The 19,397-nt window shown below is 41.5% G+C and overlaps 1 protein-coding gene and 1 long non-coding RNA gene across 2 annotated transcripts; one reads left to right on the top strand and one right to left on the bottom strand.

The window, feature by feature from the left end:
• Positions 1-844: 844 nt before the first annotated feature.
• On the top strand, positions 845-8,159 carry LOC132781315 (uncharacterized). The gene is made up of 3 exons (XR_009631975.2): positions 845-993; positions 5,977-6,249; positions 6,723-8,159. It is a non-coding gene; the product is annotated as an uncharacterized lncRNA (long non-coding RNA).
• On the bottom strand, positions 3,789-18,613 carry LOC132781314 (phosphatidylethanolamine-binding protein 1-like). The gene is made up of 4 exons (XM_060785461.2): positions 18,363-18,613; positions 9,201-9,310; positions 6,096-6,196; positions 3,789-4,792 (listed from the first exon to the last, which is right to left on the bottom strand). The coding sequence occupies exons 1-4, from the start codon at positions 18,495-18,497 to the stop codon at positions 4,575-4,577; spliced, it is 564 nt and encodes a 187-aa protein (XP_060641444.2). The 5' UTR covers positions 18,498-18,613; the 3' UTR covers positions 3,789-4,574.
• Positions 18,614-19,397: the final 784 nt, after the last annotated feature.

Raw genomic sequence — 19,397 nt, 5'->3', positions numbered from 1 at the left:
TGCTTCTGAAATATAGCCATACAGCCCAGAAAACTCACAACCCAGTGATTTGGGCCATGAAAGCTTTCAACAATACATAATAAAATTATTAATTAAAAAAAAACTGAGTCTGAAAGAAACCCTGCAACTCACATGTTTCCAGAGCCTTGGAAACTAAAGTGGCATTCATTCTACAGTGTGGATGCACCCCAAGACAAACTTTTGTTGGACCTCTCATACTACACTTTATAGTGCTGTGATCCTACATGAATTGCCATGGCAACGTGGGAGAGAATGCTGGGGTCTGCAGTGTAAGGACGGAAATGGTACTTCATTCAACTACAAATACCAAGATTCCCCAATGCTGTTAAATCATACCACTATAACAATGCAATGTGACAGGGCTGTAGTCAGAATCCTGTGTCATTGTTCCCATTATTCAAATATTAACAATAAAAATAGTAAAATATTAAATTCGACACAAGAGTCAGTTAATAATAATTTCCTGCCAAAGATCTTCATTAACAAAAGGTAGCATCAACAAAACCTCTTTTCCAATGTAAAGAGAAATGTGATGCTATTGCTATACTGATTACCAAAGTCAGACAGTGATGTCAAAATGTGCGTCTACACTGTAGAATTAATGCAACTGCCATGGCCTAATGCTATGAGATCCTGGGAGTTGTTGTTCAGTGAAATGTGCAGAGAAGGCTAAAGACCTTGCAATTTCTCCATTCGCTGATATGGACTGTGCTGACTTCAACTACGAAGTGTAGCTGAAACCGGATCTTGTACTTTAGACTCTAAAGATCTCAAGCCTCTGCAAGGATCAACCCATCTCGACTTTTCATAGCTCTGTGGCCTCTGCGCACTTTGTCCTTTGCCTTCCGGAAACAGTGAGAGTGTCCCATGAAGTTTCAAAGAATTCGACCTTGGGGCTCTTTTAACTACAGCCAAGAATGTGGGCTTCTATTTGAAGGGCAGGAAGGAGACATGATGATGCATGTAGTTTTGGTGATTGTGCTACACCTTTTTTGACAGTTTGTAATTGTTTGTTTTCATGAGATTTGAACTGAATTGTTTTCATTATATTTATATTTTGTAGGTTTCATTGTATAGTTCTGTGAGCTGCTTTGGGTCTCAATCCAGAGATAAAAGCAGGGTACAAAATAATAATAATAATAATAATAATAATTAATAATAATAATAATAATTCCAGTATATATATATATATATTTATCATTTGCTGTGACATACTGTGTTTTGTGTCAGAATAATAATAATAATAATAATAATAATAATAATAATAATAATAATGGCTGATGGAAATGACAATGCATTTATTTATGAGTTGGAGGAGTTGTTAGCTCAAAAAATCCATTGCGATCCCACACAATCACATAACAAAAACCAGTGTCTGTTATTGTATCCTTTTCTCTCTCTGGCTGCAGCAAGGCTGCTATTCATTATTCTATTATTATACAATCAGTCAATGGTTCAAATAAGACAGGTAGATCTGCATTTTTCCAACAGGATGTTGCTGAGGGATCATCTAATAAAGTCTTGGGATAGCTAGGTTTCCAGCTTGCATGACCATACTAAAAATGAATCCAGAATACTCTACTTCTGAGAATTTGAATTTCTTTTCCATATGGAAATGCTAAAGATTTAAGTTGGGACCTTTGGGGCTTAAAGCACTCACTCTGCCATTGAGTTCATGTCCCTTTCTATGAAAGAGCTGAAGGAAAAAAGGAAAAAAGACAGGCAAGGATGATGAAGAGTTTGGGAGCAGGGTTAGAAACTTCACCAAGTCCATTTGATAGCAACCTGTTTTGTTGCAGCTCAGATCAGGTTGAAAATGATGTAAAGGTGACTCCACGTTCCTGAACTGTGAGCCACCTTCTGTTCATTTCTTGGAGAAATTACAATAAAATCCACCCTCTACAGCACCTTTTGTCACTCACTGTGCAAACATAAGAAAAATTAAACACCACGCAGGCCTTCCGATCAGTCAGCTAGTTCCAAGAAGGTTACAGCTTGCTACCTAAAATGTGTGTTTACCCTACCAGGACAGAAATATTGGAATAGTACAGAAAGATGTTCTGACTTCAATTCTTCAACAGCTTTAAACAGATGTTCTTTGTATTCAAGACAGTTGTATGAAATCCAGAACAGAGTAATCGAAAGTCAATAAATGATGCTTGGTGTTACCTGCTGGGTTGAAAAAAAAAGGTCATGTTAGAGTGTTAAAATCTATATCTCTAGAAGCTTCCCCTTTCCTCTAATGTTCTTGGATTTGACAGTCTTTCTGTTTCAATCACTGTCAGACTAGAGGCTGTAATGTTGTGAATTAAAAGTGCTTTGCTATTGCCGGTTTGTTTATTTTTGGTTTTGACGCATGTACATATTATTCTCCCTACATAATTTGTACAATAACCTGTTTGTACTTGGTGATATCAATTATATTGCTTCACCTGCAAGTGAAATTCTGCTTAATATACTAAGTTTGGCTAGTCAGTGTGCCCTCCAAGGAGACTGTTTTCCTGACATGAACACAAATGATATACAGCACTTGAATTCACAAGGATGTGATCAGAGACCGCTTATCTGAAGACAGCTCTCACTGGTAATTTCTAAAGATTCAGATGTCAATAGAAAGCTCTAACAGGCGGTTGAGTGATAACTGTAGCATAACAATGCATGGATATTAAACATAATCAATCTTTTAAAATCATGAAATGGTACAGTAAAACCAAGAGCTATGGAGAACAATGTGATATAGTAATCAGGAGAGTGGTGGGCACTGCCTACTCAAGCCTGTTTCTACCATCCTTAATCCCTTCAGATTTCTCCTTCTGACTCACTTCTGGCCAACGGGAAATGAGAAATTACCTTGCCTCGAAGCCCCACAAATTGGCAATCCATATAGATAGCAGATCCACTTATTGTTGAATACAAAAGGCTCATTCTGTAAAGTCAGTAGAATTCTGCCCACTCAACTTGCCACCACTCCTTTGTGGTTTAGGACAGGACTTCTTTCCATTCAGGATCCCCTTTGGCCCAACAAATCAGCATCTGCAAGGCTTACTAAACAAGCTGATTTCCCTTTTTTATGAAGTGCTGCTGAAGCATCTTGTGCAGTGTTTACAGACCCCACTATAAACACTGCACAACATGTAACATTCAAAAACCTTTTGTCAAATTTTCCAGGACCTCAACATTGAGCTAAGGGGACCCCATTTGGGACCCCATTTTTACCATATGTGGTGCCCATGTAAAAATGCCCAGAAATACTGGACACAAATACATACGGTTTTAGAAGAAATTGTTATAGTCAAATTTGAAATGAAACCTGAACTCTATCTGCTTGGGATGTTCAATGAACAACTTGATAGAAAATATTATTGCTATGCATGATAACAGCAGTCAGAATGTTCTATGCTCAAAGATGGAAAGACTCGGTGATTCCATCCCAAGATAACTGACTTAGGAAAATAAGTGAACTTGCCAAAATGGATAAACTTACTACTATAGGTTATGTTTTAATTTGTCTTAATAAAAAATAATTTTAAAAAGAGGCTCTGGTTTAGGGTGCTGAACTGGGATGTCGAAAATTCAGGTTCAAGTCTCCACTGAGTTATGAGCCGGTGATTTGGTCGCCGTCTGACCAACCTCAAAGGGTTGTTGTGACAATACAGTATGGAAAAAGAGAGTCATGTAAAATGGTGGGTACAATGTGATTAAGAAGTAGGCAAGTCCCTAACCAAAAAAAAAAAAAAAAAAACAGCAAACAAGTCCAAACACCAACCTCAATTCTAAACTTTTTATTGAGTTCCAAACAGAAACAAGAGCAGATACACATATTGCCCCTCCCCTTATCAAGGAAGTGCTACAACACTGGTTAATGTGTGAGTCAAGCCAATAAATCTCTAAAAACATCTGCTATAGCCTGCCTAAGAACAACACTGGTGGGGAGAAAGACAGATCCATCTCCATGTGTAACACTGGCAAAATATACTGGTAGAGGGAGGGGACAAGAACCCAACAATAAAAAACAGCTTTTAAAAGGTTGCAAGTACTATTAACATCTTGCTAAAACATGAAGGCATTGAAAGATAAGAGGAACTTAGTGAGAAAAGATGACAGGCAAAAGCAATCAAAAGAACAACCCCAATACTGTCTAAAGGGAGGCTCACTATAATATTTAAACACATCAGAAACACAGAGGGCCAGTATACTTTGTGCCTCCCTTCCCACTAAAATACCCCCAGGGCTTTCTGAGCTTATGAGCAGAGCCATGAAAGAGAAAGAGGCTGTAGACCCACATGTGGCCCTTCAGAGGCTGCTCGGCTGCATCAGGTTGTTTCTGAGGGATGGTGCAGTCCATCATTATCTTGAAGGCCACACAGACTTAACTTGTTAAAACAGATTACATTAATACATTACCAACTAACCAAGCAAAATGAAAGTGCATGCTCCCACACAAGCATCAGGAGCAGTATGGGATTTCCAGTATCATCCCAGTAATTTATGCAACACTAAAGGTAAGGGGTGGTACAGAAAAGCGTACATTGGAACAGGGCAAGAGGCCAGCTTTACTTTCCAGATAACTGCTCATAGACCTTTGGGACATAATCATCCCACTCAGCCTGGTAGCAAGTGCCTGCCACAGGGGTTCCCAGCTTATACTTCTTGCGGAAATAAGACACATGGAAATTGCTGCGCTGATCCGCCGAACGGTTGCTGAGGGTAGGCTCATTGCAGTTCAGTTCCTGGGGCTGCTGATAGACCAGCCACACGTAGCGATGGAGCCCTGTCAGACACAAGAGAGGGGGGGGGGGGTAAGATCCACCGATGTAACCAGGCAATTCAAAGCTGTCTCCAGGCAACTTCAGGCTTCTTTGCAAAATTGCCCACTTTCTTTGGCTACTTCATAAAATATGCACTGATAGTGTTACAACAAATGGACAAACCCTCTAAAGAATTTGCACTACAACTCCTATTATCCCTGACCACTGGCCATAATGACTACAGTTTATTCTTTGCAGGGAAGCAATGTAGGGAAAACTGCCATACAATGTCGAAGTCTGCAGCTTACAAAGCCTGTTGGAAGCTGACCACTAATTCTTGCAATGAGGAACCTGAACCAATGTGGCAGGATGATAGCAAGAAAAACATCCTGGCAGACCCAAGCACCTTCACCTTTGTCTTTCTTTTATTGATAAGCAGAGTGCTATTCTTTGGTTACATGCTATTCCTGCTTATTTCCCAAGAGGTTAAATGTTGTTGTTTCTTTGTTCTAGAAGAAGGCAGCCACACAGCTCTGTAATACTAGCGTTTGCACCTGTACTCGAGAAAGCCAACTCTGGGGTTTTTGTATACTACATTAAGATTTCTCTTCTCATCTATCCCTGAATACATTTCTAGCAAAAATGTAATGCATGTTTCTCTTTCTTTCTTTCTTTCTTTTCTTTCAACAGATATAAATCCCACCACCAAATCACTGTGCCCCACTAGTATAAATAGTCTATATTTGTATGATAGTAATAATAATAATAATAATATAATAATAATAATTTTATTTTTGTACCCTGCCTCCATCTCCCCGAAAGGACTCGGGGCGGCTTACATGGGGACAAGCCCAATCAACACAGTTAAAATGTAACACATTAAAATGCATAACAACAGCATAAAACAAAATAAAACAACATTATAACAATATATAAAACAGGCATCAAACCAACAACCAATAATAAAATTCAATTTCTCATCATAGGTAAAAAGTAAAAACACAATAGGGCATAGTTTAAACAACTGCTTAGGCATAACTGAATCATTCCAGGATTCACTGGGTCAGCCAATTAAGAAATCATTCACAAGATTTCTTTAAAAGTTTATTTTATTTCCTCTTCTTGATGCATAGAGCAAAGGCAATGGTGCAGACCACTGAAACCCAACTGTTTTGCATGACTTCTTTCTTTTGCCTCTCACTCCCAGCTTACAGACAGGCCGGGGCTTCTGCCTAGAAGGACCAACTCAAAGATTCAGAGAGTAAACAGACACTCCATCAAAGTGGCCTGAGTGGTCTGTAAACAAAGAAGATACAGGTTACCTACCTGACCCTTTCGGAGGAGCAGATCCAATGTAGTCTGACAGGACAGAACCACTATTGATGTCATTACCCTTCATGTTGGCCACAAGGAAGTGGTGCCACTCCCTAAAGAAGAAAAGAATCTGCCTCAATTTCTTCACTGATGGAGACCCAAATAGGTATGCAGAATGTCATGTACACAGAAGATATTTCAACTAGGACATGGAACAATGGCTTCAAGCTACAGGAAAAGAGATTCCAACTGAACATTAGGAAGAACTTCCTGTGAGAGAGAGCTGTCCAGCAGTGGAACTCTCTGCCCCTAACTGTGGCGGAGGCTCCTTCATTGGAGGCTTTTAAACAGAGGTTGGATGGCCATGTGTTGGGGGTGCTTTGAATGTGATTTTCCTGCTTCTTGGCAAAATGGGGTTGGACTGGATGGCCCACGAGGTCTCTTCCAATTCTATGATTCTATTATATTTCAGACAGTCAGTTGTCAGTATCTGAATCCAAAGGGCAACTGAATATATACTTGCATGTTGGAAGAGGTGCTGGATTTTTTCTAATACATGCATATGCCAGTTAACAAAATATCTGCCCAAAAACATATTTTATAGTTTTTTTTTCAATAACTTTTTCCTTTTTTCAGCAGGATCAATGTTGGATTGGAGCAGACTACCTACAGTAAAGAATGGAATAAAGTTTGAGCTGGAAGAAAACAGGATTCTGCTCTAGCTTATTCTACTGTAGCTGCAGCAGGCAAAGTAAACACCTGCCTCTAGAAGATATAACTAGGGAGAAAGGGGGGAAACAGACAAGCCTGCTTCACCAGCTACCTCAAGCCTGTTAAAAACCATGCATCTATAGGTTTGGATATCAAAATTGAAATCATCAGAACAGAACAAATTGATGAAAGGAAAAAACACATCCTTGGATACATTTTGGAGAGTTTTCAAGTGCTCCCTAAAAGGTTCAACATGTTTTTGTTTACTTATGTAAGACTTAACATCTTTCATTCCATATGTGCATATTGTTAGTTTTGAATTAAATGTTTACAAAAAAAGTTGAACCACTCTTCCTTTTTGTAGTGTAAAAAACTATTTCTATTTTTTCTGTTATTTCTAGTAACAATTTTTTGTTAAAGTGATGCTCAGGAACACATTTCCTTTGTCCCTCAGGTATAGAGAAGGTATGCTGCTTCTTCCCACTTCATTCCAGTCATTCAGCTCTTGATTCTTATTTTAAAAGACTGACAAAACAAAGAAAGAGGAGGGAGCTCTCTGATAGAAGAGCCTAGAATGGTGTTACTGCAACCAAGGGCCCTTTGGACACTTTGGACTACAGTATTTGTGCTGACTGGAAGATCCTGGGAGTTGTAGTCTGAAAAAGTAACTTTTTCCAAGTTCTGACTGTCACAAGGGCCAACCAAAATTAGATTTCCTCGAGTTCACCCCAGAGGGAGGACCCATATGCTTGCCTAGTACGCTCAACCTTTAGCTCATGGGCATCTGTAGGTATTTCAAGAGTGTTCCAGCCTCAAACGGGAGGTCACATAGACCTGTAACCCATAATATGACCAACACAAGCACTTTGAGTATATGGCCCTTTGTTAGAGAATTGATCTTTTAGACTGAGGAAGAGGCTTTTAACAAGAGGAAAGTTTACTATATAACAAAATTTGAAAAAATCTGTTCCTGGTTTGAAAGTTTTATTTTCTGTTTACTTACTTTGTGGGGTACTTATTTTGAAAGTAGTTTAGAAGCTTCATTGATGTGGATGGCGCAAATTATGTTGAATTGGTGGAGACTCTATTAGATATTCATTGAATAACTATACCAAAATGTGCTGCAGGATGTCTCGCAAAAACCAAGTTTTTGCAGTTTAATAAACGTTTTCCATGTTTTTATGATAGAACCAATTAGGAAATGACATTTATAACGCAGGAACAAAAATCGTGTTACATAGTGCTGTACTTTTTACCATTTTAAATTCAATTGCACTGCAATGTTATAATTAATTTGATTGTGCTTTAAGAGTCTTGTACCTGTTTTTATTTATACCTGATAATAAAGAACACAGGAAGGTACAATTTCTCAGTTTTCAGTTCATGTGGTATTCTTCCTCTAGCTTACTTCCTCTAGCTTACTGACGCACACCAGCACATATGTGCACTGATTGAAATCAGTGTCAAAAAAAAATACGGAAGAAGTCTTGAAGCAATCATAGAGCTGTATCATGGCAGGTTTTCCCCCCACAGCAACCAATCAAGGTACACGTGCACTGATGTATAAGAATAATCCATTAAAAAGAGCAGCAAATGAAAACTTCTGCAAGGTGCACAATCACCTCACCTCCAAGTATACATTTTGGAAAAAGTCCCAAGTTAAAAATCAGAACAAACTTTTAAGAGCAAATCAAATTAACTGATTAATTACAGAATGAAATGGGGCAGGCTGTTCGTTTAATTTTTATAATGCCCTTCTCCAATCATGGTAAATTAAAGACAAAATTTTAAAAAGTACAGCTAACAACATGAAGTTAAAAAAAGATATCCTGCTAAAACACAAGCAATTTAAAACAGTACAAAAGCATATAAAAGCACAGCAATTTGAAAAAAGTACAGTACATACCCTATTAAAAAACCTTTCTACACAATAGGTTAATTGCTAAGTGGCTGGTTTTTTTTTAAAAGCTCTTTACATGCTAATGGAAGGGTCAAGCTGGCCTTCTATTGAAGAACATTCCACATTCTGAGAGCAGCCTCCAAGGCCCCTTCCACACAGCCCTATATCCCAGAATATTGAGGCAGGAAATCCCACATTATCTAAGAGTGGACTCAGATAACCCAGTTCAAAGCAGATATCTGCCTTGATATTCTGGGATATAGGGCTGTGTGGAAGGGCCCCAAGAAGGCCTTCTCTCTGTCCTCACCAGGTGGTCCTGTGACAAAGGTAGTATCAGGAGAAAGCCACCCCTTGATCTTTACCTCCAGCAAGCTGATTCCCAACCCCTTTGCCATGCAGTCAGGGCATGGGACACCTCTTACATGAAGCATTCAGATTATCTACTGGATCAAACACAGACATTCTAGATGGTCCCACATAATTCAAGCTCTCCCTGCCTCTCTCACCTGAATTTGGGATTTTTCCTGCTAGGGGCATCAGGGTCAGTAAGAACCAAACTATAGAATTTCTCTGGATCACAGGTTTCCCATTCAATGCTCGTTGGGCGATTCTTCACCTGCCAAAACAAAATGGCAAGGCAGTTACCATTTAAAAAGGGGAAAACACTGGATAATTTTCTTCCATTTACAGTAGACCATGATCTCCACCAACAGTGGAGCATCACATCCTATACATAAAATGGCAGTAAATTTTCAAATCATATCTCATATCAGAGGGAAATTTAACACCTTGCTTCCAACAACTGCTTTCTATCATTTACAATAATTATTTAATTTAAGGACACTGTTCTATTATTTGGGCATATGTTGCCCAACTGGTAAGTGCCCTCCAGTGGTTTAAAAGTATTATAGAAAAGTAAATTTTGCCATTTCAATTTCTGATTTAGTCACAGAAGTCCTATCAGATTTTTTAAAAAGTTGGCAGACAATCCAACTAGTGGTCCAAAGCCCCATAACAAGTGGCCTCTCCAACAGCTGCTCCAGGCTAAATGGGAGATCTCCCAAGCCCAATCTCATGTAGGAACATTAATACTAACTGACAAGTGTTTCCTGAATTTTCAACCCACCTTTCAAAGTATTTGATCTTATTGAGGCAGCTAAGGATTTCAAACATTGAAGTCAGACACATATAAAAAAAGAAGCAATCTAAATTAGCAAACATTATAAAAGAACAGTTAGGTAAACTTCAAATTAAGTATTTCTCAACTTTTGAAACATTTGTCTATGCCACCTTCAGAAAATGTGGCAATAATCTTGAACAGAGAACTGCAAAACTTCACAGAGACCAGAGGCTCCTTCCACACAGCTGAATAAAATCCCACACTATCTGCTTTGAACTGGTATATATGGCAGTGTAGACTCAGAGAACCCAGTTCAAAGCAGGTATTATGGGTTTTTGTGCCTTGATATTCTGGATTATATGGCTGCGTATAAGGGCCCTAAGAAGCACTGCTCCTTTTCAGGACCTGGAGGCACAGTTTCTCTGTGTGATTCCTTTCCATCTTACTGAACCTAGCAATCCAACAGCAGAACTACATATATTTCATTCTTTCCTCATCACATTGACATCCCTATGTTCTTTCAGTAAGATTAAGGACTCTTTCACACTACACAATTATGGTACTATGATTTCACTCTTAACTATCATCACAACATTCGACAGAACCATGGGTTTGTAGTTTGAGCTTTCTGGTAAAAAAAAAAAAAGTGACTGGTCCAGGATCACTCAGCCAATGTCTCTACCACAGTCCCCAACAACAGTGACATGCAGATACTTGTTTATAAAGAGAAAGAGAGGGTGGGGTATAAAACAAAGTGGGCAAATTAACAACCTTAGATATGCAAATGATACCACTTTGATGGCTGAAAACGAGGAGCAGCTGAGGAGCCTTCTAACCAAGGTGAAAGAATAAAGTGTTGCAGTTAAAGATAAAAAACAAGATTATGGTAACCAGACTGATTGATAACTGACAAATGGGGGGGGGGGTAAACATGGAGCCAGTGACAGACTGTATTTCTAGGTGCAAATATTACTGTAGATGCAGACGCAGCCAATAAATCAGAAGACATTTACTTCTTGGGAGGAGAGCAATGGCCAATCTTGATAAAATAGTGAAGAGCAGAGACATCACACTGGCAACGAAGATCCACATAATTAAAGTAATTATATTCCCCGTAGTAACTATGCATGAGAGAATTGGACCCTAAGGAAGGCTGAGCGAAAGAAGATGCTTCTGAACTGTGGTGTTGGAGGAAAATTCTGGGAGTGCCTTGGACCGAAGGAACATCAAACCAGTCCATACTCCAGGAAATAATGCCTGGCTGCTCAGTGGAGGGAAAGGATATTAGAGGCAAAGATGAAGTACTTTGGCCACATAATGAGAAGATAGGAAAGCTTGGAAAAGAGAATGATGCTGGGGAAAATGGAAGGAAAAAGAAAGAGGGGCCAACCAAGGGCAAGATGGATGGATGTTATCCTTGAAGTGACTGGCTTGACCTTGAAGGAGCTGGGGGTAGTGATGGCTGATAGGGAGCTCTGGCGTTGGCTGGTCCATGAGGTTATGAAGAGTCATAAGCAACTAAACGAATGAACAACAACATTTGCAAATTGGACCCTTCCAAGGGCTAATCAAAGAGGGCCTCCGTCAGGGAAGAATCCCAAAGACATACCTCCTCCTAAACTGCAGGCTTACCTGACAGCTACAAGCCAACATTACAGTTTCCCATAATGTCCCAGAAAAACACTATACAAGGACCAGCCCTGTAGGAAATTCAATGCTGCAATTTAATGAACTGGTCTCAACGGTGCTAGCACAGACAGACCATTCCAGCTGTCAAGACTAACTGGCCATGAAAAAAATACTTGATACAAAATGTTATTCTGCACTGTCCTAACATACTTTTTACAAATTATTATCCAGGCAGGGAAACGGTTAGGAATGTTAAGGGCATGCTGTAAGATAACAGCTTGCAAATCAAAACAATGGATTCAAAAGAGAAGAACTCCGGAGTCAGTCTGAGAAAAAGCTCTCTACTTGGCATGTATGCTCACACAAAGAGACACAACTTAAAGTGGATACTTTTGAATTGTTTAGCATATATATGAAAAGAGGGTCTGCAAGCATTCGCGCGCACACGCCGACGGCATGCTCCAAAAACATATGCACCTTTAACAGCTTATAATTCTGGAAGCTTTATTCTGTCATTCTTTTTTTTAAAAAAACCAAACATATATTACCTTAACAGGATGAAAAATTCTGCTGGTAGACAAGCGTGGGGAATGACAAGAGAAACTTGAAATGAGGTTGGTGACTCTGTGCTTCCACAATGCAAGCAGGGCATGGCTGCACAAGGACGACTGTTGCAACACCTTACATAAAATACCTTTAAATGGAATTTGTAACTCTAGCTAGATCATTATGACAACATTTCTTCTTCAATGTAAATGTATTGATTTAGCCTTCAAGTAATCACCGGTGCTGGAATTAGCCGTTAAAGGACATATTCATTTTGGAGGGCCCCCTACAATAGACAAGGTCACCCTCTTTCCAAAACAACTCAAAGGCACAGAAAAAAAACATGGTTTATGTGTGCGATATAATTTTATATCAATTGTTACTGTGTGCCTTCATCAGTTCCAACATATGGTGACTGTGGGTGTATCTATACTGTCAAATGAATGCAGTTTGATCCCACTTTAACTGCCAGAGCTCAATCCTATGGAATCCCAGAAGTTGTAGTTTGGTGAGGCACCAACACTCTTTGGTAGAGGAGGCTAAATATCTTGTAAAGCTACAACTCCCAGGATTCCATAGAATTGAGCTGTAGGAATTCAAATAGTCCCTAATTGCATTCATTCTACAGTGCAGATGCACCCCTAATTAAGTGTGCGTGTAAATCTGATTGTTCTGTGGACTGCAAAGGCTGTAAGAGCCTCCTTCCACACAGCTGGAAAAAATCCCACATTTTCTGCTTTGAACTGGAATATATGGCAGTGCAGACCCAAATAACCCAGTTAAAAACAGATCTTGTGGGATTTTCTGTCTTGATATTTTGAGTTGTATGGCTGGGTGGAAGGGCTCCCAAATAACCCAGTTCAAAACAGATCCTGTGGGATTTTCTGCCTTGATATTCTGGGCTATATGGCTGTGTGGAAGGGCTCCCAAACAACCCAGTTCAAAACAGATCCTGTGGGATTTTCTGTCTTCATATTTTGAGTTGTATGGCTGGGTGGAAGGGCTCCCAAATAACCCAGTTCAAAGCAGACCTTGTGGAATTTTCTGTCTTCATATTTTGAGTTGTATGGCTGGGTGGAAGGGCTCCCTAATAACCCAGTTCAAAACAGATCCTGTGGGATTTTCTACCTTGATATTCTGGGTTATATGGCTGGGTGGAAGGGCCCCCAAACAACCGAGTTAAAAACAGATCCTGTGGGATTTTCTGTCTCGATATTTTGAATTGTATGGCTGGGTGGAAGGGCTCCCAAATAACCCAATTCAAAGCAGATCCTGTGGGATTTTCTGCCTTGATATTTTGAGTTGTATGGCTGGGTGGAAGGGCTCCCAAATAACCCAGTTCAAAGCAGATCCTGTGGGATTTTCTGCCTTGATATTTTGAGTTGTATGACTGGGTGGAAGGGCTCCCAAATAACCCAGTTAAAAACAGATCCTGTGGGATTTTCTGTCTTGATATTTTGAGTTGTATGGCTGGGTGGAAGGGCTCCCAAATAACCCAATTCAAAGCAGATCCTGTGGGATTTTCTGCCTTGATATTTTGAGTTGTATGGCTGGGTGGAAGGGCTCCCAAATAACCCAGTTCAAAGCAGATCCTGTGGGATTTTCTGCCTTGATATTTTGAGTTGTATGACTGGGTGGAAGGGCTCCCAAATAACCCAGTTAAAAACAGATCCTGTGGGATTTTCTGTCTTGATATTTTGAGTTGTATGGCTGGGTGGAAGGGCTCCCAAATAACCCAGTTCAAAACAGATCCAGTGGGACTTTCTACCTTGATATTCTGGGTTATATGGCTGGGTGGAAGGGCTCCCAAATAACCCAGTTCAAAGCAGATCCTGGAAAAAATCCCACATTTTCTGCTTTGAACTGGAATATATGGCAGTGCAGACCCAGATAACCCAGTTCAAAGCAGATCTTGTGGGATTTTCTGTCTTGATATTTTGAGTTCAATGGCTGTGTGGAAGGGCCCTGAGAGGGACAAATAATGGTTTTCTGGTGATTTTTTGGACTAAAGTATTAACTGGGTGCCCCCAAGCTCCCAGCCTCTCCTGATCCTTCCAACAGGTACACTGAAGGCAAGGTACTCTGGACATGTCTCAGAGCCTGGCTTCATGGGTTGCATTTACACTGTAGAATCTATGCAGTTTGACATAACACTTCAACTGCCATGGCTCAATGCTATAGAGTCATTGAGATGGTGGTTTTACAAGCTCTTTAGCCTTCTCTGTCCAAGTGTGTTGGTGCCTCCCCAAACTACAAATCCTAAGTTCCTGTAGCATGGAGCTGTGCAATTAAAGTTGGGTCAAACTGCATTAATTCTACATCCCCAATTAAGGTGTTATATATATGTGTGTGTGTGTGTGTGTATACACACACACACACACACACACACACACACACCCTATATTCCATCAATCTGCAGATTGCAAAGGCTGATCTCTCTTTCTCTCTTCCTTTAGCTGGATCTACAATCTTATCTATATAAAAATGCTCTGTGTGTAATGGGTACCTTAAAAACAAAAAAAACTACTGGGCCAAATGACCCCAAATTTGGCAACAAAACTCCTCACAATCCAAGGAGTGACCATCACTGGAAAAAAACCACAAAAACACCTCTAAATTCAAAATATTATTATATTAAATAGACTCATAGAATAGAGTTAGAAGGGACTCTACCATAGTATTGCGGGAGAACAGACAGGAAGGAAGGAGAGAAGAAAGGAAGGAGGGGAAAAGGGAAGGAATGTAGGAGGGAAAGGGGGAAGGAAGGAAAGAGAGAAGGAGGGAGGGAAAGAAGGAAGTAGGGAAGGAAAGAGGGAAGGGAGAGAAGGAAGGAAAGAAAGAGGTACTGAAGGAAGGAAGAATACAAAGTAGAAAGGAAAGGAAAAGGGGAGGAAAGACAGGAAAGAGATAAAGAAGGAAAGAAGCAGAAATAAAAAGTGAAAGAAGGAAGGAAACAGGGAGGGAAGAAAGGAGACAAAGGAAGAAGTAGAGAAAGGGGGGGGGGAGGAAGTAAAGAGAGAAGGAAGGATGAAACCAAAGAGCAAAAGAAGGAATGAAAAAAGAGGTAGAGAAGGAAGAAAGGAGAGAAAGGGGAAGGAATAGGTAGGTACCGCTCTTTCATAATAGTCCAGATATCTACCTCTACTTTGAAAATTCTTACTATAGGCCACAGTAACACGTGGCAGGGCACAGCTAGTGCCATATAATGCAGTTTGAATTGCATTATATGGCATTCTACACTGAACTGTGTTATATGGTCCATGTGGACCCACATAATACAGTTTGAACTACACTGAACTGCATCATGTAGGTCTACACTGACTATATAATGCAATTCAAACTGCATTGCATGGCTGCTTGTGTTGGAGAGGGTCACATAACAGTTTTCTGGTGGTTTTAGTTGAATACCAAAGCAATAAGGGGGTGCACCAACCTCCCCACCTCTATGCCCCCATCTCCACTGCCACATAATGTGGTTTAACTGCATTATGTGGCAGTGAAGCCTCCTATAATACAGGGCCCTTCCACACAGCCATATAACCCAGAATATCAAGACAGAAAATCCCACAATATCTACTTTGAACTGGGTTATCTGAGTCCACATTGTCAAATATTCTAGTTCAAAGCAGAAAATGTGGAAGGGGCCCCAGAGCAATGCTGTTAAATGCCTTGAACTGGGTGATAGGGCAGTGTGGGTTATTCTGCCTTGATATTCTGGGTTATATGGCTGTGTGGAAGGGCCTTGAGTCGACACTGCCATGTATGCCAGCTCAAAGCAGATGTGGGTTTTTCTACAGTTGTGTGGACGGGGTCTGAGGACTCTTCTCCACTGCTACAAAATCCAATTTCTGAATACAATTCTGGCCTCATCACCACTGCCATAGAAACCATTCTCAGAATCCAGATGATCTGCTTTTAACTGAATAACTGGGGAGCGCACACTTCTATAATCCAGTTCAAAACTGACAACCTGGATTTAGAAAATGGATTATGTGGCAGTGGAGATGTGTCTGAAATTGCGTTTAGAAACTGGAGTCTATAAGCCTTTTCACACAGCTGTATAACATCCACGTTGAACTGGGTGATGTGGCAGTGTAGACTCAGAGCCCTTCAACACAGTCATATAACCCAGACCCCTTCCACACACCTGAATTAAATCCCACATTTCTGCTTTGAACCAGAATATATGACAGTGTGAACTCAGATAACCCAGTTCAAAGCAGATTCTCTGCCTTGGCATTCTGGGTTATAGTACTGTGTAGAAGGTCCCCCAGAATATCAAGGCAGATTCAAAGCAGATCTTGTGGGTGATCGGCCTTGATATTCTGGGTTGTATGGCTGTATGGAAGCGCTCCCAAATAACCCAGTTCAAAGCAGATCCTGTGGGATTTTCTGCCTTAATATTCTGGGTTATATGGCTGTGTGGAAGGGCTCCCAAATAACCCAGTTCAAAGGAGATCCTGTGGGATATTCTGCCTTGATATTCTGGGTTGTATGGCTGGGTGGAAGGGTTCCCAAATAACCCAGTTCAAAGCAGATCCTGTGGGATTTTCTGCCTTGATATTATGGGTTGTATGGCTGGGTGCAAGGGCTCCCAAATAACTCAGTTCAAAGCAGATCTTGTGGGTGATCGGCCTTGATATTCTGGGTTGTATGGCTGTGTGGAAGGGCTCCCAAATAACCCAGTTCAAAGGAGATCCTGTGGGATTTTCTGCCTTGATATTCTGGGTTGTATGGCTGGGTGGAAGGGTTCCCAAATAACTCAGTTCAAAGCAGATCCTGTGGGATTTTCTGCCTTGATATTTTGAGTTGTATGGCTGGGTGCAAGGGCTCCCAAATAACTCAGTTCAAAGCAGATCTTGTGGGTGATCGGCCTTGATATTCTGGGTTGTATGGCTGTATGGAAGGGCTCCCAAATAACCCAGTTCAAAGCAGATCCTGTGGGATTTTCTGCCTTAATATTCTGGGTTGTATGGCTGTGTGGAAGGGCTCCCAAATAACCCAGTTCAAAGGAGATCCTGTGGGATTTTCTGCCTTGATATTGTGGGTTGTATGGCTGGGTGCAAGGGCTCCCACATAACTCAGTTCAAAGCAGATCCTGTGGGATTTTCTGCCTTGATATTCTGGGTTATATGGCTGTGTGAAATGGCTCCCAAATAACCCAGTTAAAAACAGATCTTGTGGGATTTTCTGTCTTGATATTTTGAGTTGTATGGCTGGGTGGAAGGGCTCCCAAATAACCCAGTTCAAAGCAGATCCTGTGGGATTTTCTACCTTGATATTCTGGGTTATATGGCTGGGTGGAAGGGCTCCCATATAGCCCAGTTCAAAACAGATCCTGTGGGATTTTCTGCCTTGATATTCTGGGTTATATGGCTGTGTGGAAGGGCCCCCAAACAACCCAGTTAAAAACAGATCCTGTGGGATTTTCTGTCTTGATATTTTGAGTTGTATGACTGGGTGGAAGGGCTCCCAAATAACCCAATTCAAAGCAGATCCTGTGGGATTTTCTGCCTTGATATTTTGAGTTGTATGACTGGGTGGAAGGGCTACCAAATAACCCAATTCAAAGCAGATCCTGTGGGATTTTCTGTCTTGATATTTTGAGTTGTATGGCTGGGTGGAAGGGCTCCCAAATAACCCAATTCAAAGCAGATCCTGTGGGATTTTCTGCCTTGATATTTTGAGTTGTATGGCTGGGTGGAAGGGCTACCAAATAACCCAATTCAAAACAGATCCTGTGGGATTTTCTGCCTTGATATTTTGAGTTGTATGACTGGGTGGAAGGGCTCCCAAATAACTCGCTTAAAAACAGATCCTGTGGGATTTTCTGCCTTGATATTCTGGGCTATATGGCTGTGTGGAAGGGCTCCCAAATAACCCAGTTCAAAACAGATCCAGTGGGACTTTCTACCTTGATATTCTGGGTTATATGGCTGGGTGGAAGGGCTCCCAAATAACCCAGTTCAAAGCAGATCCTGAGGGATTTTCTACCTTGATATTCTGGGTTATATGGCTGTGTGAAAGGGCTCCCAAATATCCCAGTTCAAAAAGATCCTGTGGGATTTTCTGCCTTGTTATTCTGGGTTGTATGGCTGGGTGGAAGGGCTCCCAAATAACCTAGTTCAAAGCTGACCTTGGGCCCTTCCAGACAGCCCCTATATCCCAGGATCTGATGCCAGGTTTTCTGCATTTAACTGGATTGTGTGAGTCTGCAGTGCCAGATAATCTGGATAAACAGAAATCCTGGGATATAGGGCCTGCCTGGAAGGGCCCCTTGTGGATTATTGCCCTTGAGATTCTGGCTGCGTGGCTGCGTGGATGGGCCCTCAGGCTGCGTCTTCCACCCAAGGAGGCCGCGGCTGGGCCTTACCTGGGTCGGGGTCAGCACTTTGCCCAGCTCGTCGATCTCCACCGTGCCATAGCGGACCCGCAAGGGGTAGTCGGGCTTCTCCTCCACCTCGGGGAGGCTCAAGGGCCCTCCCCAGGCCGAAAGGTCCACGGGCATCTTAGCGGGCGAAGGCAGGCTCCCCTCCTCCTCCTCCTTGCGGCACGTCCCACCAAAAGCGCGCCCAGCCTCGGCCAGGGGCAGAAACGGCTCCCGTCTCCGGATTGACAGCGCCCTCCTCCAATCCCAGAAGAGCGGGCTTCCTGATCAGCGTTCTCATTGGCCGGGGCGGGAGCGAAGGGGTATTTATGCCGTGGTACCACAGGGGCAGGTGGAAGTCTCTATCTGGAAAAAAACCCGGTTGTTGTTTTTTTATATCGGGAGGAAAGGCGAGATAATAACAACAACAACAACAACAACTATTATTATTATTATTACTTTACAATGCCAAAGTCAGGGTCGTGGCAACTGGTCTGAGCGCTCTCGGGCCCCATTTTCCCTCAGTTTTTCTCACATATTGTCCGTTTTTTCCCTCACAAACTGTCGACACGCTTGAATTGGCCGCCTGGCGCTTTTCGAATTCAGTACCCGAACAATGTATTGTCTCTCAACACACCGAAGGGCCCTCTGTCCACACAGCCAAACAATCCACACTATCAATCAGAGAATCTCACAAGCTCTGCTTTGGACTGGATGATCTGAGTCCACGCTGCCATATCATACAGTTCAATGCGGATTTTATGTGTGGAAGGAGCCTGAGGGTCTTTCGAAGCTCCTCTTGACATTTCGTTTTGTTTCTTCCTCCTCCTCTTCTATTTCTTCCTCTTCGTTCTCCTCTTTTTCTCCTTCCTTCCGCTTTCCTCCTTTTCTTCTTTGTCTTCCTCCTCCTCCTTCCTTGGCGGCTTTTTCTTCTTCTTTCTCCCCCTCCTCCTCTTCCCTCCTCCTCCTCGCTCTTCCTCCTCCTCCTCGTCTTCTTTCAGCTCTTCTTCCTCCACTATTCTGTCTTCTTCCTCCTTTTTT

The sequence above is a fragment of the Anolis sagrei genome, chromosome X (genome assembly GCF_037176765.1).
Source record: "Anolis sagrei isolate rAnoSag1 chromosome X, rAnoSag1.mat, whole genome shotgun sequence".
Lineage (NCBI taxonomy): Eukaryota > Metazoa > Chordata > Lepidosauria > Squamata > Dactyloidae > Anolis > Anolis sagrei.
This window is presented reverse-complemented; position numbering and strand designations above follow the sequence as displayed.